This window comes from Peromyscus californicus, unplaced genomic scaffold (assembly GCF_007827085.1).
Source record: "Peromyscus californicus insignis strain IS unplaced genomic scaffold, ASM782708v3 Scaffold_10__1_contigs__length_136768540, whole genome shotgun sequence".
In the NCBI taxonomy this organism is placed as follows: domain Eukaryota; kingdom Metazoa; phylum Chordata; class Mammalia; order Rodentia; family Cricetidae; genus Peromyscus; species Peromyscus californicus.
In genome coordinates, this window is record NW_026294391.1 from 13,185,430 (window position 1) to 13,213,125 (window position 27,696).

The 27,696-nt window shown below is 39.7% G+C and overlaps 1 protein-coding gene across 1 annotated transcript in view; it reads left to right on the plus strand.

The window, feature by feature from the left end:
* Ccnb3 (cyclin B3) overlaps positions 1-27,696 on the plus strand; it is a 59,705-nt gene that overhangs the window by 18,561 nt on the left and 13,448 nt on the right. The window contains exons 2-7 of the mRNA XM_052743539.1: positions 96-179; positions 7,109-7,218; positions 15,422-15,740; positions 15,858-18,419; positions 21,496-21,609; positions 25,799-25,891. Of these exons, the coding sequence (XP_052599499.1) occupies positions 96-179; positions 7,109-7,218; positions 15,422-15,740; positions 15,858-18,419; positions 21,496-21,609; positions 25,799-25,891 (3,282 nt within the window). The remainder of the gene's footprint in view (positions 1-95; positions 180-7,108; positions 7,219-15,421; positions 15,741-15,857; positions 18,420-21,495; positions 21,610-25,798; positions 25,892-27,696) is intronic.

Sequence of the window (27,696 nt, forward strand, 5' to 3'; positions counted from 1 at the left end):
ATATTGTGGAGTTTATTCAAGCCCTGAATATGACCTAAAGTTCCAGAGGGATTTTTTTACAGTTGGCCCTGCTCATTTGCCTCTTGTTTTTACAGAGTGGAGAGGATAACCATACAACATCTTCACCTTCATCTCAAGACACAGTAAAAAAGAGATCAGCTTTTGAAGATCTCACTAATGTGAGTGTGCTAATCTCATTCTTTTCTGTAATTTTACATAAGCCTTAGATAGTCTTTGCCTTGAAGAGATCTTTCCTGTTTACCAGCGGACCTTGACTCTTGGGGAATGTTGACAGCAGAATTTATTTAGAGTCATAGTGACACAATTTCACAAACTATAGAGGCTCCTTTGACTGGAAAATACCATTTGGGTCAATTATATGTTCTCTGGAGACAGTAAACAGTGACTAGTGTATGGAATTGTAAATAACAAAAACTGTGGGAGATTATATTTACCTAAAATCCAGAGATGGCTCCCTAGGCTTTGGAAATGAGTTAGAGTAATTGTAGCCCAGAGTAGCTTTATCAGGTCAAGCACTATGAGAGTTTTGGGCAAGACCATTTTTTCTTTTCTGTAGGATTGACCTCACCCATCACCTCTATATCCCAGGATTTAAATTCTATAATTAGCTTAGTCATAGGGACAATCAAAACTACCTCTCATGTCTTATCAAACTAGAGGAGAGGACCTGTAGCCATTGACTGGTGGGGGCAGCCATCAACACCCATCACAGAGATCTGAGGAGGATAACTTACTGGAGTAATTGGGAAGTATGGACCAAGTGGCCTCCATATCAATTAAAAATGAGTCTTGCCAACTACCTGAACAGTTACCCTAGGCTCCTCCATGGTAATTTTGATGATTTTGTTGGGGCCTAAGGTCCCAGGGCATCATCAGTTTTCAGCCACTAGGTCCAGAAAACCAGAGAGATTTTCCTGTGGAGGAGGAAATTGGGAGACTCACCTACTTTGATGAGACAAAGAGGGACAGTTGACCTGCCAGTGTCCTGCCTGTCCACAGTTTGAGGAGGGTCCTGGTGTCGGGTGAGGTGACGTGCAGTTCTTCATCTAATGACTGGTGTTGCCACATTTGAACCAGGTCTTGGGTGAAGTCTGTTGGTGCCCCATTTTCTTTGGAATTGACCTCAGGGCTGCTGCCAGAAGCAGTTATTTCTGTCTATCATGAGAAGCTTTGGGGGCCTTTCTTGCTCCTCGCTTTCATTAAACACCTTGAATGCCATGTTCAACAGAGATCTGAGGGGTTTGAGGGGCATTATCTACATTAAACAAACTTTGAATTTACTTTAAACTTGTTTTAAGTTACTTGCTTCAGGCTTAATTTTGACAATATATGCAGAAGACTATGTAATGGGGGATAACGGTCGGTTTCTCCTTCCAAGCTCGTACCTGTAAACGAATTACATTTGTATTTAGCATGACTACAAACATGGTTTTGAGAACACTAAAGAATTCGATCATTTATAAGGTGATTGACTATTAATTTGTATGTCTTCATTATCTTTAACAGTTTACAATAAGTTAGTAACTTTTATAAGATTGTCTCTGTAAAGTTCAAGCCTTAAAATTTATAACGTTTTAAATTGAAGATCCGTTAGTATGAAAATAAACTTTAAGCCATAAATGCAGTACATAGAGAGACTAAGAACCTCCTTTTCCTGGCCCTTTCATAGTGTAATTTTACAAAATATTGCAATTTTTTATGACATAGTTTTTTCCAATAGCTAAAGCCTGACAAAGTTAGCAAAGCTATAAATGGTTGGTAGTATGTCTTTAAATCAATTTCTGTTAAACTGAATAGACCATTATAGTGTTAGGAATTTATAAACCATAATCATCAAACATATGTTGTTCCTAAATCCTATTTTTCATAAACCCTGTTCATGGTTTTGTCCTCATGTGTTGTTTTCCACTTTTAGGACAAAAATCATCATACAAAAAATTCATCCTTAGCTGGGCGGTGGTGGCGCATGCCTTTAACCCAGCACTCCGGAGGCAGAGGCAGGTGAATCTCTGTGAGTTCAAGGCCAGCCTGGTCTACAGAGTAAGATCCAGGAAAGGCACCAAAGCTACACAGAGAAACCCTGTCTCGAAAAACAAAAAAACAAAAAGAAAAGAAAAGAAAATCACAAACTACTATAAGCTACGAAGGCAAAGGATAATGCGTTTGACAACATAAAATGAAAAACTTGTTGGGTACAGTGGTGCACTGTTGTATTCCCAGTACCTGGGGTGGGGGAGGGCAAGCAGGGGGATCAGGACAGCCAGGGCTATACATAGAAACCCTGTCTTTAAAAAAAAATCATCCTTATGCAAAATATCTTAGAGGCCTGATGTTGCCCTTCTTAATCTAAGGAAAATAAACCAAAACAAACCATCTTGGAGGCCTGGCATTGCCTCCTTAGTCTAATACAAAAATCTATTTTCCTAAATAAGAGTGGAGTCCAAGTAACATCTGTGATATGGTGTAGCAAATTAAGATTACCTATACATAGATTGTTAACTATCAACCCTTTTTTTGTTGTAAGTTTTAAGCTACCTTTTGCTGTGCTTGAGATTTTACAGATTTTTCTTTGAACCACACTCCCAGTGGTCTTACAAATCCCAAAACAAAGAAAGCTTACATTTCTGCAGAACCTTCAAAGATATCTGTGACTTTGAATGGCAGAACATTTTAAACAAAACCAAGAAAAGCAGAGTGGTATTCAGAGAGCTGAACATATGTGATTGCATCTAGCCATATTAATTTTATACATAAATTTCTCTTGATTAAAAAATTGAAATACCATGAGATAAACAGAGTAACTTCTGTTGGAAATAGTTTATTTTTTAGCATATAGTGTCTTTTTCCTGGGCTGTCCTCTTGTCCTTTTCCCTATCACAGAGTCAGAGGGCAGCCTGACCCAGGACAGAGGCCTTGGGGACAAACATGCTTGGTCTAGAGTTTCAGCCCAAATCCCATTCCCAGAGCCAGCTTTTCAGTGGAGGAAAACAGCGTGTGAAAATATTTCAATACTATCCATACCCCAAAGGCATTTGCATCTGTAAGTCTGAACCCAGTGATCAGAAGGAGAGAGGAGGGGGAGACAAAGAAGACTTAGCGATAGGGTATTTCAGACCCTCTGCTTCTTCCATGACAGAAACTGTCACAATCTGTGAGAATTTAGAAATCCGATGTGCCATTTTCTTGCCATTGAGACTGATTGTCAAGCTTGTGTTGAGGCCAAGCTGTATTTGCAGTAAAATAAGTCCGAAAAGGGGAAAAAAATTGAAAAGGCAGGCAAGCAGAGTTGACGAGTCAAATTCTGAATGGGAAGATCCCATGGTTGGTAGAGGGAGGAAGGGAGACAGGCTTGGAGAAAGGGTGTCAGTAAAATCTCAGAAGCAGGGTAAAGAAGAGGTAGGAGAGACTTGGGAAAGGGCCTGTAAATAGGAGATCTACCCGAAGGAGAACCCCAGTATCGTAGGAGTGGGGACATAGGGAGGGCGATATGGTAAGGGATAAGTGCCACAGGACAGTCCCCGGGGACTGACACTCGTCAGAGACATGTCCATGATCATGTAGACAGGCATCCCTTGTTCATGTGATGGGACACCCAAAAGGGTATAGGGAAGCTGTGTGGCATACCAGTAAGGCTTGTTGAGGGAGCAAGAGAGAGGCAGTGGGGAGAGAGCAGAAAGTTACTAGAGGATACTGAGTAGATGAGGAGGGATACATAGGTTGACCAGGTAGAGGAGAAAAACATCTGAGGAGACTGAATTTTGGAGTCAAATGTGGCAGGTAGCAGAAGTCAGCAGAGGCAACTCATCTGTACCCACAAGTGCCAAGTTGGCAGTTTAGTTTGGTTACAGGAGGGAACAGGCTTTTAGGCCCCAAGTGTCTCTTTCCAGAGTCTGGCACCGTGTGTAAGTGAAGGTACAGTAAAACTGCTGAACTAGACTGCTCCATGGGCAGAAAGGCAATTTATTTGGGGAACCACACTTCCAGGCTGTCTCTTGAGGGCGAAAACAGGAGGCAGCAGGGAAAACCTTGTCAGTTTTATGGGGGCAGGTAGTTGTGGAAGGAGAGCTGTAGGCCAGAAAAGCCTGGGATTTAACATGGGAATTTGATCTGTTGTAGACTGCTTGTGTTAATCAGAAACTAGAAGCCTTTGCCCTGGATAGTTGACCATTGGGGGAGGATAGGGGAAGTAATGGCTTTTCTTGACCAACAGAAACTCACTTCACAAGATTTCTGAGGAATGCTGAGTTTAAGTTTTTGTTTACCCAATAGCAACCCTTTTGTGGCATACCAGTAAGACTCTTGTTGAGTAAACAAGAGAGAGACAGAACAAGCCGCTCTGACACAATACTGAGCAGGTGTGGAGGGACAAGTAGGTTGAGCAGGTGGAGGATAAAAACAGCTGAAGAGACTGACTGGAGATTTTGGAGTTGAATGTGGTGGGTAGCAGAAGCCCGCAGAGGCAAATGATTCATACCCAGGCAGTTCAGCCTGAGTTGAGCCCAGGCTGTCGTTTTGGACCTTATCAGTAACACTGCCATTTTAGTGACATGCTTTGGACCTAACTTAGAATTCATGAGTTCACTGTCTAGGTATGCCAAAAACAATCACCTAACTTTGAATAAGGTTAAGGTGTTAGGAAAACTCAGAAATAGTAGAGTGTTGGTAAGTTAATGTAAGAGCAGGACGAAGGTAGTAATTTTTCTTAGAAAATCATAATTGATGCCTAATGAGTGCTTATGTCTTGAGTATTAGTCTATTAGTTTTCCTTTTATCAAGCCACTTCCTCTTGATATAACCCCATATAATAGATACTAAAATCATCTCTACTTGACAGATGAGAGCCAGTGTTGGTTTTTAAGTCTATTTCACTTAGACTACAGCAAAGCTTACTAAACTGTTCTTACCCTCTACTGTAAAGGATTTTTGTGTCTGTCAAAATACTTCTATTAGACAGTGTTTGACCCCTGAGGAATGATTGTATGAACAAAGTTCTCTACTTTGGATCCCTGTTAATACAATCTCTTTTTTGTGCAGATTATAACATATATGTTAATTTTTGCATATTTCAGCTTTATAGTATGCACACATATGCATATATGTGTGTGTATATATACGTATATATATATATGCCTGCAATTTTATGTTAATTTCCTATCCTGTTCTAAGAATTTGGCTGAAATAAGGTAGATACACAAATTAGAAAAAAAGTCTGTCTTAGTGTAACTTCCTTTGGTCCTTCACATGCAGAATCCCTAACAGGAATGTGTAGAATGGGACAATGTAGTTGGTTTTTCTTACTCTTTTCTCTTTGGGGGCCCACCACCCAGCTTTTAAATAAATACACAGAGACTTATTTTTACTTATGAATACCTGGTCTTAGCTTGGCTTGTTTCTAGCCAGCTTTTCTTAACTTATCCCATCTACCCTTTGCCTCTGGGCTTTTACTTTTCTCTATTCTATACAACTTCCTTCCTTCTTATTCCATGGCTGGCTGTGTGGCTAGGTGGCTGGCCCCTGGCGTCCTGTCTCCTTCTCCTTTTTCACTCCTCCCCCTTCTTCTCCCTCCTTCTGTTTATTCTCTTTGCCTGGCAGCCCTGACTATCCTTTCTCCTGCCTAGCTACTGGTCCTTCAGTTCTTTATTAGACCAATCAGGTGTTTTAGACAGGTACAGTAACACAACTTCACAGAGTTAAACAAATGCAACATAAAAGAATGCAACCTATCTTTGCATCATTAAACAAACATTCCACAGCATAAATGAATGTAACACTTCAACTAGTATTCCACAGCAGGACAAGGTATTTTTGTGCATTTGGACTGCTATAAGAAACTATGAATAACTTATACAAACAATATAATTTTAAAATTTTTATTTATTTTTATGTGTATAGGTGTTTCACTTCCATGCTTATGTGGTGCCTGCAGAGGCCAGAAGAGGTTGTCACATACCCTGGAATTGGAGTTATAAACAGTTATGAGCTGCCGTGTAGGTGCTGAGAATCTAACCCAGGTGCTCTGGAAGAGCAGCACATGTTTTTACTCACTAATCCATCTCTCTCCAGCCCCAACATAACAAATTCTTTACTTACATTTTTTGAAGCCAGGAAATCCAAAATGAAGATGCCAGTGCATTTGGTATTGGCTTGGGGACCATTCCTCAAAAATGCTATTTTCTATGTCCTCATATAGTAGAAAGGCAAGAAAATTCCCTAACACATTGCATGTAAGGGCACTAATCCCAGTCATGAGGTGAGATTTTCAGGACATTTACTCAATACTATAATGCAGCAGTTTCAAAGCAACTCTTCCATATTTATGTCACAAAACAATCTAATGAACAGTGTTTCATATTTATTTGTTATATCCACTCCATGGAAACCCATCCTGACTGAGGATATATAGTCAAGTAATGTACTTATAAATTACTTAGATTAGTTGTTTCTTGTATTGTTTTTTGTTTTTCCTTTAATATGATTGTAATAATAGTATTTATTTGAAATATAATTAGGCTCATTTGAAAGGTATAACTTTTAAATTGACATTTTACTGACATTCAGATTCATGATTTCTCCTACTGTTTAATAGAGTAGTCAGGATTAGTGTAGGATATATTCTTGAGAGATAAATATTAAATAAATACCACTTGACAAAATGGGGTGGTGGTATCATAATTAGATTTGTGTTAGAGGTCTACCCTGAGTAGCTAATTGTTCTTGGCAAAACTAGACAGTGAAAGTAGTCACATTTCCTGTGTCCTCTGTACATTTTAAGTTAAAACAAACTATCTTGTCATTTATTCATGAGTCAGTATACCTGGCATGGAAATCAGAATTGTATCCTACATCTCTTGGGAATACTTATGGCTGCTATTTCTTATATGTACCAGTATTATTATACTGATTGTTTAGTATAGCTCCCTCTGTGGATGGTTGTCCCAGTGACATATATCCGTTATGAAATTTTTAGATTGTGACTCCTGGGAACATCCAAATAAGCTGTCTAGGATAGAGGAGCTGTCATGACTTTCTTATAAGAGCCATTTATTGGATGATATGTGATTCCCTTAATTTGCTGTCTTTTTTGTAGGGTTCTCAAAGTCAAATTGTCCAGTCGAAGAAGGAAGACAATACAGAGCTTAGGAGCCATGTTTCCAAAAGGACAAGCAAGGAAATGAGTGAAATTACTCAGACAAAAACGTAAGAGAAGACTCAATTGGTGTTGTTTCATATGATAAAGGAGAGACTGTGACATCATTTTCTCTCCATTAAGAATATTTTTAGTAAAGTAATGTTTCTTTTACATATGTAGGTGCCCTTGTATTTGGGGCATAAATGTTCAGAATTGAAACTTCATCTTGGTGGATCTTCCTGTGTTGAGTATGTAATGTCCTTCTCCATTTCTTTTGATTGATTTTAGTTTGAAGTCTATTTTATTAGATATTAGGATAGCTACACCAGCTTGCTTCTTAAGTCCCTTTGACTGGAAAGTCTTTTCCCAGCCTTTTACTCTGAGGTAATGTCTGTCTTTGAAGTTGAGGTGCGTTTCTTATATGCAGCAGAAAGATGGGTCCTGATTTTGTATCCATTCTGTTAGCCTGTGCCTTTTTATAGGTGAATTAAGTCCATTGATATTAAGAGATATTAATGACCAGTAATTGTTAATTCCTGTTATCTTTTGGTGGTAGTGTGTGTGTATTTCTCTTCTTTCGGATTTACTGCTGTGGGGTTATCTATTGCCTGTGTTTTAGTGGGTGTATCTGACTTCCTTAGGTTGGAATTTTCCTTCTAGTGCTTTCTGTAGGGCTGGATTTGTGGATCGGTATTGGGAGGCCTTACCTTCTTGTGGGGGGGGAGTGGGGGGTGGGTTGGGAATGGGAGGCTGGTGGTGGGTGGAGGGAAGAAGGGGATATTTGATTGGTGTGCAAAATGAATGAAAATTTTTTCTTAAAAATAAATAAATAAATAATAATTTTAGTGGGCCACAGTGGTGACTGTCACATTTCCTCTGGGTGCTAATGGAGGACCATCTTTGATTGATGGAGTTATAGGCCTCTTCTCTCTTTCTTTTTCCTTGGATTGTGGGTGTTAGTGCATAAACTGAAAATGCTATCAATGTTGCAGAATTGGACAAGTTCATATATTTGATTTAGCCCCTGTTTGAGAAAGTCTATGTGGGGGAGCATGGAGTCAACCTAACTTTTCATGAAATCTCAGCAGCTAGCTAACAACACACAAGTTTGCTTATCTAATTAGAAACTTTGGGAGATATTCCTCTTGCTACTGGAGGGAAATTACTATCTCCTTGCACCCCAAACATGTGCCTTCCAGCTTCTAGAGGTTCTTCAAGTAAATTAGAAACAATAATTTACCTTTACGAAAGCTTTTACTCAAAGAAGACTTAAAAGCTACTGTGAGGCCTTTCTACATTCTCTTCTTAGTCTTTCTTATTTTGGCTAGTAATAAAAATTGATTAAACATATACAGCTCCACTCCTGACTTTACCCAATGTATGTTGCTGAGTTTAGCACAGAGTTGATTATCAACTTTTCTTTGAGACTCGGGTTTTACTATGTTGAACTCATGATCCTCCTGCCTCAGCCTCCCATATGTTGGGATTCCAAGTTTGGGCCACCATGCCTGGCATATATTTATTGTATGTTACTTTACAGAAAATGTGTTGACTTCTTCCCATCAGAGTTATTTGTTCTTGCTCTCTCCTAAGTCTTCAGATGTGGTTGGGCATTTATAGTTACCATTTCACTGTTTTTATTTTTTAAGTAAACATATAAAGTAATGAGATTTACTATGGTTTATTAATGCCTATGTGGCTGTATTTTGTTCTAATTCATCAGCCTTACCCCTGACCCTCCTTTGTGCCCCATGTGTCTTTCAGGCTGCTTCCCTTCTTTCTCTAGCCAAAATGGTCTCCCTTTCTGCTTCCATGTCACATGTATTCCACTACCCTTTCTTTCCTCCCCTCTCCTTTAAGGGTTTCTCTTTATTCTAATTACTTCTTTAGGTGCTGACCAATATGTACTTAAATAAATTAGACAGATGACCGTAACAGAGCTAAGCATAGCTTCTAATGAATAAGGTAAAAAGTTGGGAATTCCAGAAATTAACCAGCATGACCCACAGGGCACATTGCCATTTAGCCAGTAGAGAGAAATCAAACTAGAAGATTCACATTTATTCTTACTTAGTTTGTGGCTTAAATGGAATTCCTGGGGTGTGCAGACATATTTGGCCTTAATTCACTATGGTAATTTCTCTTTAAGATCTTTTATTATTCTGACTTTAGCAGGAAACAAATAATCTTCTTTTTATTCAGAGTTTAGTGGAATGGACCTAATAATGATACTAGAATGAGTAATACCTACAATTTGTTGAGGTATTACTCATATAACACAAACTCATATGGTATGAATCACATACCATTTATGTCTTTTAATTTTTTATTTTAAGTAAAATATAATTACATTATTCCCTCCTTCTCCTCCTCAACCCTTTCCATGCCCCCATCCCTTCTCAAATTCATATCTTATTTTTCTTTGACTAGTATTGTTCATATATTCTGAGTCCATTTAGTGTTGCTTATGTGTGTAGGATTTGAGGGCTGATCTCTTGGATTTTGGATAACCAATGAGAGGGCTCATCACTGGGAAAGACTAATTCTCCCTCTCTCAGCAGTTATAAATTACCCGTAGTCCTTTGCATAGGAGTGGGGCTTGCGATATTTCCCCCTTCCACATTAACATGTCTGTTGGTATTGTCAGTGTTCAGGTTTTGTTGAGGCAGCCACATTGTTGAGATTTCATGGGCAGAGCTTTCCTGTCATTTCTAGGAGACACATCCCACAGCAACTTTCCTGGTCCTCTGTGTCCTACATTCTTTCCATCCTTCCTCCCTCAATATTCCCCGAACCTTATGTGCAGGACTTGCCTTATAGATATATCAGCTGGGGGTAGGCACCCCATGGTCATTTGATTTCTGCATCTTGACCGTTTATGGTTTTCTCTAATGCTCTCCACCTGCTGCAAAGAGAAGCTTCTTAGATGAAAGGCGATGATTACACTTCTCTGTGGGTATAAGGCTAAGTTTTAGAATATAGTTAGGAATTATGCTGGTCTAGTGAAGCAGCAGTAGTAGGGTCACCTCTAAATCCATAAGCTCAGTAGCTCTGGGAAGGTGGCTAGGTTTCCATTAGCAGACATTATTTTCTTCCTGTTGAGGTGGCCTTAAGTCTAATTAGACAGCTGTTGGTTACCACCAAGATAGGAGTGTCACTATTGTGCTTTGAAGGATATCTTGCCATGCTGGTCATTATTGTGGTTCACAGATGTCATAGGTGGGTAAGACTGTTGGTTGCTTCCCTCCGTTGGCAGCTTTCATGATACCTTCTATACTTCAGGGAGGAGGCTTTCAAGTCAGAGCCAGCTGAAATCCTTCAGGTCTGGTGTCCAAGGGATGTGGGACTTACCTTCAACCTCTGGGATGCAGCCAAGGTTAACAGCAGTAGCTATATTGTTTTGGGAGTCTCTTAGACTACCCTGACCAGTACCTTGAAAGGTTTCTCATGCCTGGTTCTGTGTGTTTTTGTTGTTGTTGTTAGATGATCTATGGCTCTTTAAGGGAGCGAGGAACATCATCAGCCCAAGTGGCATAACTTTAGGTAAATAAATATAAAATAATATGAATTCTCAAGGCTTTTGTAAATATCCTTAGTGGCGTTTGTCTCTCCTTCTTTTCCTTCAGTATTTACCTCCTTCCCCATTCCCAAACTCAAGACCCCTCCCCATGTTTCTTTTATTGCTTTCATATCACCTGTGCCCTGATATTCCCCTCATCTAGCCTCACCACCAATGGTCTTTTCTGGTTTCTGTGATTATTGTAGGTTATATATTCACATCTGATGATTTGGAAGTATGAAGCACAGATGATAGAAAACATGAAGAATTTTTCTTTATGGGTCTGAGTTACCCCAACAACATATTTTCCAGTTTCGTCCATTTACCTGTAAATTTCGTGTACCATCATGTACATGTACCACATTTTTATTATTCATTAATCTGTTGAAAGGCATTTAGGTTGTTTGTATTTCCTACTTACAGTGAATAGAGGAACAGCAAGCATAACCGAGAAAGGTCTGGACAGTAGGATGTTGAGTCCTTTGGGCAAAGAGTGGTATTACTGGCTCATATGGTGCACTTATTCTTAGCTGTTTAAGGATTCTCCATACTGACTTCTACATTGGCTTCTCTAGTTTGCATTTCTACCAATAATGAATGAGGGTTCCTCTTTCTCCATAACTTAGCCAGCATTTATGTTCATTTGTCTTAGCCTTCCTGACTAGGGTGAGATGAAATCTCCAAGTTGTTTAGTTTGTATTCCCCTAATTGCTACAGATGATGAACACTCTTGGAGCTATTACTTTTTTTTTTATTTTGCAATACAATTCAGTTCTACATATCAGCCATGGATCCCCTTGTTCTCCCCCCTCCCGCCCCCCTCATCTTCCCCCCATCCCATCCCCCATTCCCACTTCCTCCAGGGCAAAGCCTCCCCTGCAGACTGAGATCAATCTGGTAGACTCAGTCCAGGCAGGTCCAGTCCCCTCCTCCCAGGCCGAGCCAAGTGACCCTGCATAGGCCCCAGGTTTCAAACAGCCGACTCATGCAATGAGCACAAGACCCAGTCCCACTGCCTGGATGCCTCCCAAACAGATCAGCCAATCAACTGTCTCACCCATTCAGTGGGCCTGATCCAGTTGGGGACCCCTCAGCCATTGGTTCATAGTTCATGTGTTTCCATTCATTTGGCTATTTCTTAGATACTTTTCTTTCTTCAATTTAGAACCCTTTGTTTGGATCCATAACCTAGTTTCGTTGACTTTTTTTAGTTCTTTATATATTCTGGATATTAATCGTCTGTCAAATGTATAGCTGGTATAGAGTTTCTACCATTTGTTAATCTTATCTTTTCTTGATTGATTGTTTCCTTAGCCATGCAAAAGCCTTAAGTTTTATGAAGCCCACTTGTCAATCATTAGCTTTAATTCCTGAGCAAATGTAGTCCTATTTAGAAAGTCCTTTCCTACTTCTATATCTTGTAAGGTACAGCCTATGTTTCTTCTAGTAGTTTTAGTGTGTTTTAGGTTTCAAATTGAAGCCTTTGGTGTACTTGGGTCAAATTTTTGTGCAGTGTAATAGATATAGGTCTAATTTTATTCTTCTGCATGTGGGCATCCAGTTTTCCCAGTGCTATTTGTTGAAGATGCTGTCTTTTGTTCAATGTATGTTTTTGGCCTCTTTGTCTAATATCAGATGGCTTTAGTAATGTGTACTCATGTTTGGATTTTCTATTTTGTTCCACTGGTCTACATTTCTGTTTTTGTGCTGATGCTGTACTATTTTTAGTACTATAGCTCTACAATATATCTTCATATCTGGGATGGTAATCCCTCTGATTTTTGTGTATTGATCTTGTGTCCTGAAATCTTACTTAACTTATCTATTAGTTATAACTGTTTTGGGGTGGATTCCTTAATAATTTTGATGATTCCTTTCTAATAGGGATGCCTTTATTTAATTTCATTATCTAACTGCCTTAGCCAGAATGTTGGTAAATTGTAGAAGTGCCAAGAGTTGGTCATCCTTGCCTTTTTTTGCTGATGTTAGGGGGAAGGCATTATTCTGACACTATTAAATATGGTGTTAACTTTAGGGTTTTTATAGATGTCATTTATCAGGTTCAAGAATATTATTTCCTCTTTAAATGTAGTTTTGAGAATTTCATGCATGAGTGTACTGTATCTGCATCTTTTCTAGTCCTTCTCCCCTATCAAACTCCTCATGCATCACATCCTCTCAACTATCTCCACTAGATTTCATGATCTCTTTGTCTGTCTATCTGTCCATTGGTCCGTCCATCTGTCCGTCTATCTTCTGTTAGTCTGTCTGTCTATTATCTGTCCATCTGTCTGTCTGTCCACTGGTCAGTCTGTCTCTCCCTCTGTTTGTCTAGATAAATACACACACACACACACACACACACACACACACACACACAACCATACACAAGCAACCTATTGATTCCAATTAGTGTTTGTTCTTTCCTTTATTTTTTCACATTTGCGCATGTAAGTATGTATGTGTGTGTATATGTTCATCCCAGGAATTAAACTCAGGTCATCTGGCTGAGCAGCAAGCACCTTTACCTGCTGAGCTGTCTTACCAGCCTAAGAATATCACTTCTATTTATAGTTTGCTGAATGTTTTTTATTATGAAAAAGTATTGAATTTTGTCAAATGACTTTTATTGATCTATTGATAATAATCACATTGTTTTTGTTCTGTTAGTATGGTATAATATTTGAATTTTGGATGTTTAACTTGGCACTACTAGGGTCTCTACTTGATTATGGTGGATCATCCTTTAAAAATGCATTTCTGGATTTGTTATTTTAGTATTTTGTTGGGGAATTTTGCATCTATATCCATAAAAGGTAATGCTTTATACTTTTCTTGTCCCGTGATACTGTTTTTCTTTTGGTATCATAATACTACTGCCCTTAAAGTGTGAGTTAGAAACTGTTTCCACCTTTCTTATTTCTTAAGAGAGTTTCTGAGGAACTGGTTTTTAATGTCTCTTTAAATTTTTGATAGAATTCACCAGTGAAGCCATCTGAACCTGAACTCTTCTTTGTGGTTAGTTTATTCAGTTGCTAATTCAATTCCTTTACGTGATACAAGTCTAATTAAATTTTTATTTTCTTCTTTAATGAGCTTTGGTAGTTTGTTACTTCTAAAATTTGTTCAATTTCTCTAAATTATATAATTCCAATGAACTGTTCTTAACGTTCCTTTAAGTGTCATTAAGCATATTATTTTTTCAAATCAAGCTTATTAAATAGATACTACTTTTATCCTCATTTTATAGGTAGGAAATCTGAAATGCTGAATTAATTTGCCCAAGGTTACCCAGGTTCTAAATGAGGATACAGGATTTGAATCTTGACAGACTAGCTTCTGACAATGTATGTTCTTATTGTACCTACATTATCTGAAGACCTGGAGATGACTTCTTAATGTCCTCATCAGGAAAGCCTGTTTTGTCAAGCAGAATCTTAATAAGGCATTTCCTTTAATTAATTGTTATCTTTTATAATACAGTGCTTTAAAAAAGAGTTCTAGAGATATTACCACTGTGTATGGTTAAAAGGTGTCAACATCTTCAAAACAAAACTATATCTAGGAGTTATTTTCCAACTTTTCCTACACCAGTAGTTCTCAACCTTCTTAATGCTGTGACCCTTTAGTACAGTTCATGCTGTAGGGACCCCCAACCACAAAATTATTTTTGTTGCTACTTCATAACTGTAATTTTGCTAGTTATGAACCATAATGTAAATATTCATGTTTTCTGATGGACTTTGGTGACCCCTGTGAAAGGGTTGTTCAACACCCAAAGGGGTTGACCCACAGGTTGAGAACCACTGCCCTACACCCTAGAATCCTATATATTTCATGTGAATTGAATCATGTGATATGTAATCTTTGGAGGCATTTATACCTGGTGTTCAGGATGGTGGTTTTACTTCCCCTTTGTTCTTATTTTGACTTGTATTCTTCAAATGATTTGATTATGCTAAGTTAATCACTCTCATTAATCATGAAATCCTATTCAGAGCAGAGCTTTAGGTGACATATGTGACACATCTCTATTTTGATCTCTCTGTCCCCTTCTTTGAGAAAACATCTTCTGAGTCCTCCTTGGTACAGAGAACATTGTTAGATCCCATCAATGTTAATTACCAGCCTTCATTTCTCATTTGTCTTCAAACAACAATAATTTCAACCTGCATTTTATCAGAGGCATGGTGCTGATAGACAAAGATAAATAACTGTCTCTAATGAGAGTGATTAATACATATGCAGGTGACTCATCTAAATTATTATAATAAAAACTTAGTATATAAACAATGGTAGCAAACCATATGTGAGACGGTATAACATGGATCTCATGGGAAAAGTAGAAAAGTATAAGGATGTAGGTGTGTGCAATTAACTTGATTCGGTATGGTTTACATCTTTTTTTTTAACACTCTGTACTATCTTGGGGTTGAAGCTCTTTCTCTTTCTTTTTTTTTTTTTTTTTTTTGGTTTTTCGAGACAGGGTTTCTCTGTATAGCTTTGCGCCTTTCCTGGGACTCACTTGATAGCCCAGGCTGACTTCGAACTCACAGAGATCCGCCTGGCTCTGCCTCCCGAGTGCTGGGATTAAAGGCGTGCGCCACCACCGCCCGGCATCTCTTTCTTTTAGTTAATGTAGCAACAGGATGGAATAGTGGGTGAGGACTAGGAGTTACATTTTTCTTACCCACACTTTGTTTCATTTACAGTTCTAAGTCTGGACTTGTCACCTCACTGTCAAACATGGAGAGACAGTTTATTCTGGATATACCCACCAAGTCTAAAACACTAACTACTAAGGAGCCATCTGTCTTTCAAAAGACATTAGTTTTCAATGAGGAATCTGCTACTGAAGAGACAAGCCTGATGAAAAAGACATTACAGAGTTGTGCATGTCATCAGGAGACATTTCTAGTGGGGGAGCCACTAGCCTTGTTGGAGAAGACTGAAGATAACAATGAGTTTGACATAGAGCCGATGACCTCAAAAAGCAAGGATAAGCCTAAAGAAGCAGACATCACTGAGAAGGTAGTATCCTTAGGGAATCATATTTTTCTTCAGAGATATGTATTTTCAGAGATGCAGCTTCACCAGAAGCTATTGTTTAGGAAAGACTAAAACTCTACTTATTATTTCCATCTACAGATGATTGATTTAAAGAAGCCTGTCACCAGGAAGTCAACTCTCACCTTGAAGGCGACTCTCACCTCAAGTCCATTATCTTTAAAGAATAAATATGCTATTCCAGAAGAGAAGCATACTATTCGGGGGAAGAGTTCATTCAAGAAGAAATTATTAGCATTAAAGATGGTAACAAGTAGAGAGAAGTCAGTAATTAGAAAGCCATTTTTCAAGAAAAAGAATCCTACCACTGACATGAAGTCTTTGTTACAGGAGCCCTCTTTACTGCAAGAGAAATACAATGCTCAAGAGGAGGCAAGCATCTTTAAGAAGCCATGGGTGTTACAAGAAAATACAAATAATGAAGATGACACTTTAACAGAACCAGTTGGATTTAAGGGGAAACATACTACTAATGAAGCAACCCACACAAAAAAGCTACCCCCTTTTAAGCCTATGAATATAACCTATGAACATGAGCCATTGTCCTTTAAGAAGTCTACCACCAAGAAAGATGCCCGTTTCCAAGGGCCATCTGCATTACCAGATAAGCACATTGCGCACGTGGAGGTGTCCACTGTGGAGAAGTCCTTGGCTCCGAAAAAGCCCACCACTGAGGAGGAGGTGTTGCATTTTCACATTGCTCCGGCTTTGAAGAAGTGGCATAGCATGGAAGAGGCCCCTCGCATGAAGAAGCATTCACCTTTAAAGAAGCAGCAGGGTCTCACTAAAAAGAGACATTTCCTCAATAACCCTGCAGCACAAGAGCCAGTCACTAGTGAGCCATTGACCTTTAAGAAGTCTACCAAGGAGAAAGAGCCCCCTTTCCAGGGGCCATCTGCATTACAAAAGAGGCACACTAGTCCTGGGGTATTGTCCAAGTTGAAGAAGCTCCGTGTCCCACAAAAGCGTCCAATTGAGGAGGAGCCACATTTTCCATTTGTGTCAGCTTTTAAGAAAAGGCGCATCATGGAGGAGCCAGCCTCCACCCAGAAGCCTTTAACTTTAGAGATGCAGCAGACTGTTACTCAAGGGACAATGTTCCATTTCAAAAATCCACTAGTATTACAGACAGCCACTTCAGGAGCAGAGCCACTGACGAAAGAGCCACTGCCCTTTAAGAAAGAAAATACAGATTTACTGAAAAAAACGTGTGCTCCTCACATAATCCCCCTCTGGCCAGCACAGTCAGAGTGGCTAGAAAAGTTTAATGACCCGAAGAATTTGTTCTCTAAAAAGCCTGGATCACTTAGGAATGAAACTGTAACTAGGTTCCAAGAGAATTCGGCTTCACTGAATGAAAAGTACTCCATTCCACAGAAACTACCCACCCCAATGCCATCGGTCTCAGAGGAGAAGACCACCAGTCAAGAGTCAGGGACTTTAAATGATAACAAGCTACTTTTCTGTCCAGATTTATTTTTTCCTGGTAGTTCTGCTGATGAAGATTCATTTAAATTCTTGCAAGAGAAGACTGATCCAGAAAATGACTCCCCCAAAACACTGCTCAACTCACAGGACAGTGTTTCTGAAGAAGAGTTCTTTGATAAGGACAGATATCCTTGTTCTGAGGAATCGAGCCAAGAAAGGCCCATTGCTTTAGAGCAGGAATTTGTCTTTAAGAAGGTATTGGAAGAGAATAGCAGTGGTGATATTGATGAATCTAGTCATCATTTACTACACCTTCAAAAGTATTTCAGCACTAAGGAGGAGGCCTCTGAGGAACCTTTAAATATTCAGGAGGAACTCAGCATAGAGAAGATGGCTGTGCTCCTGGAGCCATTGAACACACAAGATAATTCTATGAAGGAGGCTTTCCTCAAGAAGTCCACTGACACAGAAGCTCACTACAAGAAATGCTTGACCTTGCAGGAGACAACCAGCATCAAGGAGGAGGCAACTCTGAAAGGGACCTTGGCTTCACAGGAGAAGCCTGGAGCTGAGTTGGTGACTGTTCTGAAGGAGCTGCTGGTCATAGTGAAGAAGCCCAATGTGGAGAATGTAGTCTTGACCTCTCAGGAGAAAGCACCCAGTAATGCAGAGGTTTTCTTGAATGAAGTATTGGAATTGGTGGAGAAACCTAAAATTGGGACAGAGTCTACTCTGGAGAAGCCCTTGGTCTTGCAGGAGAACCCTAGCACTAAAACAGAGGCCAGCCTGAAGGAGCCATTGGCCTTGAAAGAGAATCCCAGCATTGAGAAGGCAAGCCTCCAGGAGTCTTGGACCTTTGATCATAAGCCTGACATTGAGAAGGATGATGGAACCAGAAAGACATTAACTGTTGAGGAGTCTACAGAGACGTTGGCATTGAACGAGGGACTCACTGCTGCAGACCAGTTGTTCTTTACAGATATGCCAGCTTTGGAAGAGACTACTGTTATTGATGAAGAGGCTTTTTTCAAATCGTTCCTTGTCTCTCACCATGAGAATAACCCTTGTGTGTCCAGCAGTGCTTTAGAATCCCAAACAGACAATCCCAGTGCTATCGTGCCCGGCATAGAGAGGATCAGTCCTGTCATGAACTCCAGTCCATACGAATCTGATTCTAATGACCTTCAGTCAGCTGTGGGTGAAAGACAGCCTGAGGTATTGATTTCTCTTTTTTCTTAAATTAGATAAGGTATTTTATCTAATTTAGGTAAGGTGCTTCATCTAATTTTTATTTGGTTTTGGATATTGAAACCAGGACAAAGCTCATGCTCTGCCATAAGTTGACAGCCCTAACCCCCAAAGAGATTATTTAAGAAATATTTTAATAAAGTATGCACATGCACACACACATGCGTGTGTATGTGTGTGTGTGTTTATGTGTGTGTTTGTATGTCTGTCTGTCTATGCATGTGAGTTCAGGTGTCTGTATAAGCCAGAGGCATTGAAAACTCCTGGAGCTGCAGTTATAGTCAGTTGTGAGCTGCCTAGGATGGGTGCTGGGAACTGAACTCGGGTTCTTTGAAAGAGCACTGGGTGCTCTTAGGCACTGAGCCATCATTCTAATACCTCAAAAGTGATTTTTTAATGTGCTGCTTAAGCAACTAAGCAGTGTGTACTGTGTTGTGGAAGGAGCCTCCACTCAGTGAGAAATGATAATTCTTTGGTTACCTTCTGATTTTATTTAATGAGAGGTAATACATAATCTCCTCTTTCTCACCTTTCATACCCTGAGGTTACTCATGAGAAGGGGAAAAATTTACTAGGCACTTTGAAATGTTCCTCTCATATCAAATTGTAGGATACCTTTAATTTCTGATTTTGTAGTGATGAAGCTTAGCAGTAAGAAAGTATTCATGCTTACTAAGGCCAAGAATGTTGAGATATATGTCCCGAGGAGGGAAGTATTTAAGTCAAGAATGAAATAAAGGAATGATATTTATCAAGTTGAGGGCGAAACATCCCCTATTTAGAAGCGAAGCAACTTAGATAAAGGTTTAGAGGCAGGAAAAAGCTACCAGGATGAGTCAGAGCAGATCAAAGTATTGGGGCATGACATGAGATGTTAAAAGGCAGTTGACAGAGCTGAAATAACAAAATAAAAATGCTGCCATAAAAGAGGCTTGAATTGGGGCTAGAGAGATGGCTCAGTAGTGAAGAGTACTTGCTGTTTCTGCAGAGGACTCAGGTTCAGTTCTCTGCACCTACATGACTTCTTACAACTGTTAGTCCAGTTTCAGGGGGGATCTAATGCCTTCTGGCCGCCACAGGCACTGCATGTACATGGTGCACATACATGGCATTCAGGTAAAACATACACACACACACACACACACACACACACACACACACACACACACACACATACATAAAATGAAAAGAGACACTTAAAGTTTTATGTAAAGACCTTGTTCCTGGGGAAGAACATGCATATGCTAAGCAAATAGTGATTTAGTGATTGCTGGACAGTATGCAAATTGCAGGGCCAAGACATGATCTGTGATAGTCTAAAATACTTGAAACTTGAGGAACAATAGTAGAAGACAGTGAAGTGAAATGAGTATTATTTGTTTTGTTTTGTTTTGTTTTTTTTTTTTTTTTTGGTTTTTCGAGACAGGGTTTCTCTGTGTAGCTTTGCGCCTTTCCTGCAACTCGCTTTGGAGACCAGGCTGGCCTCGAACTCACAGAGATTCGCCTGGCTCTGCCTCCCGAGTGCTGGGATTAAAGGCGTGCGCCACCACCGCCCGGCCGAAATGAGTATTATGAACTAAGCTTTCTTTTAACTCTTCCTTTCCTAATGTCCTTTTGATGATTCCTTTTTTCTTCTTCTTTAATGATTTTTTATTATTATTATTATTATTATTATTATTATTATTATTATTATTACTTACGCCCCAACCACTGTTTCCCCTCCCTTTTCTCCTCCAAGTTCCTGCTACCACCTCCCCTATGCCTCCTCGTCCACTTTGTTTCTATTCATAAAAGGGCAGGCCTCCCAAGAGTATTAACGAAACATGACATACCAAGTTGCAGTAAGACTAGGCACCTCCCCTCATATTAAGGCTGGAGAAGGCAAGAAGGAGGAAAAGGGTCCCAAAAGCAGGCAAAAGAGTCAGAGACAGCCCCTGCTCCCACTATTAGGAGTCCCACAAGAAGACAAAGTTACACAACTGTAACATATATGCAGATTTTTTAGGTCAGACCCTGATGCTCAGTTCAGTTTCTGTGAGTCCTATGAGTCCAGGTTAGTTGATTCTGTGGGTTTTCTTTTGATGTCCTTGATCCCTCTAGCTCCCACAATCCTTCCTCCCCCTCACCTGCAGGATTACCCAAGTTCTGCCTAATGTTTGGATGTGGTTCTCTGCATCTGTTTCCATCAGTTGCTGGATGAAGGCTCTCTAATAACAATTGGGCTAGGCACTAATCTATGAGTATAGCAGAATATCATTAGGTGTCATTACATTGACATTTTTTTCCCAGTCATATTTGGTTCTATCCTAAGTCTCTGGGCTATCCAGCCTCTGCATCCTGGCACTCCAGACAGTGTCAGGGTTGGGCTCCCTTTCATGGCATGGGTCTCAGGCTGGACCAGTCATTGGTTGGCCATTCCCACAACTTCTGTTCCACCTTTACCCCAGTGCATCTTGTAGGCAGAAATAAAGGAGAGAATTGATTTTTGATTTTTCAAGATAGGGTTTCTCTGTGTAGTTTTGGTGCATGTCCTGGATCTCGCTTTGTAGACCAGGCTGGCCTCAACTCACAGAGATCCACCTGCCTCGGCCTCCCGAGTGCTGGGATTAAAGGCATGTGCCACTGCCACCTGGCATAGGAGAGACTTTTTAAGCTAAAATTTATATATGGTAAAAATGCACAAATCAATACAAGTGAATACATTAGCGTGTACAAAACATTTCCACTACCTCTGGAAAGTTTCTCTTGTCCCTTTTGTTTTGTTTTGTTTTGGTTTGGTTTGATTTTTTCAAGAGAGGGTTTCTTTGTGTAGTTTTGGTGCCTCTCCTGGATCTCGCTCTGTAGACCAGGCTGGCCTTAACTCACAGAGATCTGCCTGGCTCTACCTCTCAAGTGCTGGGATTAAAGGAGTGCGCCACCACTGCCCGGCTCTCTCTTGTCCCTTTCTAACTAGTCTCCTGCCAAAGTAATCACTATTGAATGCCAGGTAGATGGAAATGTCATGGAACATGTACTCAAAATTTTCGTCTTTTGTTCTAAACAGATAATCATACTGGAAGACAGTGACACAGTGGAAAGTATTGAAAAGGAAGATGAGGATCTAACACGCAACACTATGTATACCAAGGAAATCTTCATTTACTTGAGGCAGAGAGAGGTGGGTATGTAGGTTGCTGAAGGTGGACAGTGATTTCTAGTTCTCATTTCCTTCTCATTCTCTCCTTCAGCTTAAAAATTGAAGGAGGGCTGATAATGATGTTGAAAATAACAGTATCTCTGAATGACATCTATTGGTAGCTTATTGTGAGCTGATCATTATGTTAAAGGATTTGTATATATTATCTTAATTATTCCAAAAATTTCTTGATGGTGGAGATTATTATCTCCTTTTTACATTTTAGGGGAAACTACCCAGAGTCATCCATAGTACATGGTAGAATTGAAATAGAAACAAAAGTCTGATTACCATGAAGACCATGACCTTACAACACCTAACTGCTGATCAGACAGTCTAAGATAGAAACATCATTAGTAGCTTGTCTCTGAATAACTTCTGTTAGAGATCTTTTTCCTGTTTCCCCATGTTTCTGGCTTTGTATGTAATAATCACATCCATTGTTTCAACTTTCCAATTTGGTGCAATATTCTTTGCCTTTGAAAATTAAAGTCTGTTTTAAACATTCATTAGTTCCAAATTTTCTTCTCCTTTTCAATGAAACATGTAAGAACAAATCATCTACCAAATAGAAGTTTTAGAAGACTCTCTATATGATGAATGAATATCTCACACTCTGTCTAGAGAGAATTGATTTCCTGATTTTCGAGTCCATGCCTTTTCTAATATACAGATACTTCTTGACATTGAAAGAGGATAATATCTAAATAAACTCACTATAAATTGAAATATCCAGTCTCAGCCACAATGCTCACTGTAAAGTGTAGATTAATGAAGCTACCCAGTTGTTGGGATAGGATTGTACCACATATTTTTAGCCCTGAAAAAGATCAAAATTAAAAGCCAGAAATTACGTTTCTACTGAATGTATATTGCTTTCCATCTATCATAAAGTACAAAAATTAAGTTGAAATAATTCAGGACCATCTGTACCTTGGAGAAACCAAGAAACTTCTCTGTTGTTGTTGTTTTTAATTGAATCTTGGCTTAGCAGTTTCAGATGAAATCTGAACTTTTTTCCTGTTTCCTAGTTTTTATTTTATTTATTTGAAAATAGATTTTTTTCATACAATATGTTCTTTTTTTGTTTTTTGTTTTTTGTTTTTCGAGACAGGGTTTCTCTGTGTAGCTGTGCGCCTTTCCTGAAACTCGCTTTGGAGACCAGGCTGGCCTCGAACTCACAGAGATCCGCCTGGCTCTGCCTCCCGAGTGCTGGGATTAAAGGCGTGAGCCACCACCGCCCGGCATGTTCTTTTTTTAAGGTAACATAAGTTGTAATTTTTATTTCTTTAGGGATTAGAGTTGATTTTTGTCATCCAAAGCTAATACACGTTTTATAAAGCAGGAATTTCCCATTTCTCTAACACAATTAACTCTTCAATAGCTTGACTAGATTCTGACACTGAGCTCCCAAATTTCACATCAGATCCCTCAGATAAAGGGCCCACTTACAGAATAATGCACCAACTCCATATGTCAAACATAGACAAGGTTTCGGGATGCCCATATTTCTACCCATTTGATAACAAATTTCAGCTTTCCCAGGATTTCTCATGCTATTATTTGGATCTAGAATGTTCCACAAAGGCTTGGTCCCTAGCTTGAGATGATACTAGGAGGTAGCATAACCTTTAGGAGGTGGGTTTTGTAAGAGGAGATTCAATTATCACATGAATGCTTGTAGAGGGTATTTGGGGACCATAGCCCCTTTGGTCTCTGTGTTTCCTGGCTGCTACATATCCTTGGCATCATGTAATACTTTACCATGTGAACTTCATACAGTATATTCTGGTCATGGTTTGCCCTCCTCATCTCCTCCCAGATCCTCCCACCTCCCTGCCCATCCAACTCCATGCCTTCTTTCTCTTCTCTGAAATCTTTTTTGTTTTAAAAAATGTTAACATATTTTATTAATTCTTTGAGAATTTCAATCAATGTGTTTTGATCATATTCACACTCCTTCCCAGCTCCTCTTAGATCCATCCCTACTTTCATAAGGACCCAAAAATTTTAAAAAAATTTGAAAAAATTTGAAATTTGTGTCTTCTTTTTCTAAGCCCATCAAGTCAAATATGTGTTGCCTTAATATTTCGTGGCCACCCCTGGAGTGTGGTTGATATACCAAGAATCACATTCTTAAAGAAAATTGGATTTCCCTCCCCCAGAAGCTATCAATTGCCAATAGCTCCTCAGCTAGAGGTGGAATTTCATGCCTACTTCCTGCCTCCATGCTGGGATTTTGTCTGGGTAAAGCTTGTGCGGGTCTTTGTGCATGCCATCACAACCATTATGAATTCATATGGATTGTGCCTGGAAAATACTGTTTCAATGTAATCATCCATCATCTCTGACTCTTACAGTCTTTCTACCCCCTCTTCTACAAGCCTCTCTGAGCCATTTGGGGCTGAGCATTCCATGATGTTATATTTTTGGCACATTGACCAGTTGTGGGTCTCAGTTAACTGCCTTATACTAAAAGAAGAAGCTTCTCTGATGAGGGTTGAGAGATGTATGTAATCTATGGATGTAGCATTAAGTCATTAGGAGCTGATTTAGCACTATGCACTTTCAGTAGAAGAGCAGTTAGGTTCTCCTTTAAGTTGGTCTAGCCCCTGGTCTTTGGCCCCAGTAATGGTGCCAGGTATGGCTTCCGTCTTGTGGAGCAGGCCTTAAAACCAATCAGAATGTGTTTAGTTACTTCAGTAACATTCTCTCCACTATTGTACCAGGGGAAATATCTTGTTATTGGTTATTATAGCTTGCAGGGCTCAAAGCTGGGTAAGACTGATGATTAATTTTCTTCGCTGGTAACATGCACAACACTTTTCAGAACTAGGAAAGCTAGCCAGTAGGGATGAAGCTTTAAGGTCATGATATTTCCCATAGTCTATGATTCCAGTGTGGATTTTTTGTTTGTTTGTTTTTGTGATGTGACCTAGGCATCTGGAGTTAAAGGGTTGGTGGTTTTCCTTGGTATAGATATGGGCTCTCACCTTCATTGCATGGGTGTTTGGATCTTTGTTTGCTGCTGCTCCAACTTATCGGATTGTGGTCCAGCTGAACGGTGTTTGGCGCTCAGTATTGGAGCAACTCCGTTGATGTTTAACTGGAATGTCATAAGCAGTCCCATTTAAGCTAGGAATAGGTGCAACTTCTGAGCCCTGGAGCAGACCATCTGTAGCTAGAAGATTCTTATGGCTGATCTTCAGAAGTCTGTGAGGGCTCACTCACCCAGTTCTACAGGTAGTCCTTGGGTAGCAGGGGCAGGGATCTCAGTGGGAGTGGAAGGTGCTCCCTGAAGGTAGGGCACAGAATGTTACACCACCTTTGGGTAGAGGTGGGTGGGATGTAGGCTGGGCTAAAGGTCTATACCTGGAGTTGTACTCATAGGTGCCATGAGATCTTTGGGTAACACAGTGGGTGGGGTAGATCATAGACTAGCTCTGGGGTCCATGCCTGAGTTTGAGCTCACAGGGTACCACATGGTCCACAGAATGGCTGAGGGGTCAGGCAGGTGAATAGATTGGCTCTGGTGGGTCTCATTGGAAATCTTGATATAAATGTAGAAACTAAGCTTAGTTTTCTAAATCAAAGTATGAAGCTTTACAAGACATTTGAGTACTACATATGTATGTCAAAGTTGAAAAAGCATTGGTTTGCACAGCATGGTATTCTGTTTTAGACTGAATTGCAAAGAAGTATTGCAACTCTTCTAGTATTCATTGACAGCCATGGGTGGGTTCCCCAATATCTCTTCTGACACTTAAATATTTTATATGTCCATTTCCCAAAGATAGCTTGAACTAAAAGGACCAGGTGGCCAAACCAGGGCCATAACAGGCTTCCCTGGCAGCCCTGACATAGACCAGGCCTTAACTAGAAGAGGCTGGAGCTGAGCAAGCAATTCTCAGGAAAACCACAGGTTAGGGACAACCAATCAACAGATACCCCCCAGCCTCCTGCTGGCTCAGCAGGCCCCCGAACCCCTTCTGCTGGCTCAGCAGGCCCCATCGTCTTGGACCCTAACAGAACTTGTTCAGAAAAGGATACTGTGATATGCTGACATCTGATACAAGTTGAAAGTAGTGTGTTAGAACCATGAAAAAGAAGTTGTGTTAAAATTTTGAAGTACAAGAATAGTTTATTAACATTTCTTTTTCAACAATGCCAGGAAAAGTTCATAGTCACGAAATACATGGACAGACAGATGGAACTCACCAGTGATATGAGAGCCATTCTTGTGGACTGGTTGGTGGAAGTTCAGGTAAGACTGGGAATTGCTGCCTTGAGAAACTGTTATCCTTTTCATTTCAAATCAAACATGCTAAAAACATACTGCATCTATAGAGCTGAAGAAACTATAGTCCTGATTTCTAGGAATTTATTATTTGGATGGCAAAATAAGACCTGAAGACAAGTAAATACATTGTAAAACTTGATGGCTGCTACTGGCATTTGGCTTATATGTTCATGATTTGGTGGATTTCAGCTTCTGATTGGCTGTAAATTCAGCTTCTTTGGTTGACTGATACTCAGTTGTTTGATTACAAGGTGAGGTTACAACTTTTACAGGTTGTCATTCACTATAGAGAGAATCTACTTTAGCCAAACTTGCTCAAGTACAGAGGCTGGATTAAGGCAAATGACTTTTGTTTCAGTACTCCTTATTCTCTAGGGGTGACAACTAAACATTTGAAGTGTATCCTTTCAGATCATTTTCTGTCCCTTTTGTTGTTAAGGTTCTGCTATCTCTTACTTATGTCAATAATACACATGCAACCTTAAACTGTAACATGAATCTTAAAAGATCTTATTAATAAAGAAAAACCCTGGAGCCAGATATTGGAGTGAAAGCTGAAAGATCAGAGAAACAGAACAAGCCAACCTCACCTTGCCAACTCCTCAGCTGATTTTGTTTCCACAAATCCTTAGACTGAAAGCTTGAGTCCTCACCCCTGAGGGTCTCAGTTGAACTGCTGCTCAGTTCCTGTCTCCTCGCGCCTTATATACCATTCTCCACCCAGCCATGTCACTTCCTGGGATTAAAGGCATTCATGCTTTTCAAGCAAAGGCATGAGATCTCAAGTGCTGGGATTAAAGGTGTGTGCCACCATGTTTGGCTCTGTTCCCAGTGTGGCCTTGAACTCACAGAGATCCAGATGGATCTCTGCCTCCCGAATGATAGGATTAAAGGTGTGTACCACCACTGTCTGGCCTCTATGTCTAATCTAGTGGCTGGCTCTGTCCTCTGATCCCCAGATAAGTATATTAGCATATACAATATATTGGGGTACACAATATATCACCACATTAAACCTTAAACCCTTCTGCCTCAGCTTTCTGAGTACTGAGATCACAGACCTGTGCACTATACATATACCTGCATTTCTTAAAAACACACAGATCCCAAGATGAATGTTGTGGTACAAGCCCATCATCCCTATACTTGGGAAGTGGAGGCAGGAGATCAAGAGATCAAAGCCATCCTCAGCTTCACAGCAAGTTTGAAGTCAGTGTGGGCTACATGAGACCCCATCTCAAAACAAACAACTGCACACACAAAAATAATCCAAGTAATCTTTTCCTATAAGTATAGATCTATCACACTCTCTTTAATGGCTCTGTGATTCTCTTATATGTATAAATCTTCATTTAGATAACTAGCCATTTTGATAGAACTGGTCTAATAACTTGCCCTAAGATAAGATTAAATGGTTTGCATGTTTCAATTCATTTCTTTTTCTGCTTCTAATTTTAAAAATCTAAGTTTTAGGTCTATATTAGTCTTACATAGTATTTTATATTACTTTTGAATTAAAAAAATCTCAGTGTGACTCTGATTTCTATAATCATGTTGTAATATTGTGAGACCTTTAGATGTTATTCTTTGGCTGCAAGAATTTTTATCATTTTTCCTATATACCATTCTACAATTTTTTCTTTTTATTTCTTGTTTTAAACTCCTTGCATTAAGGGCTGACTTTCAATAGGCTGAAGAAAGCAATCAGCTCTGCTACCTATTAAATTCTCGCAGAGGCAGATTGTCTACAAATGGTTTAGCACCAGGTT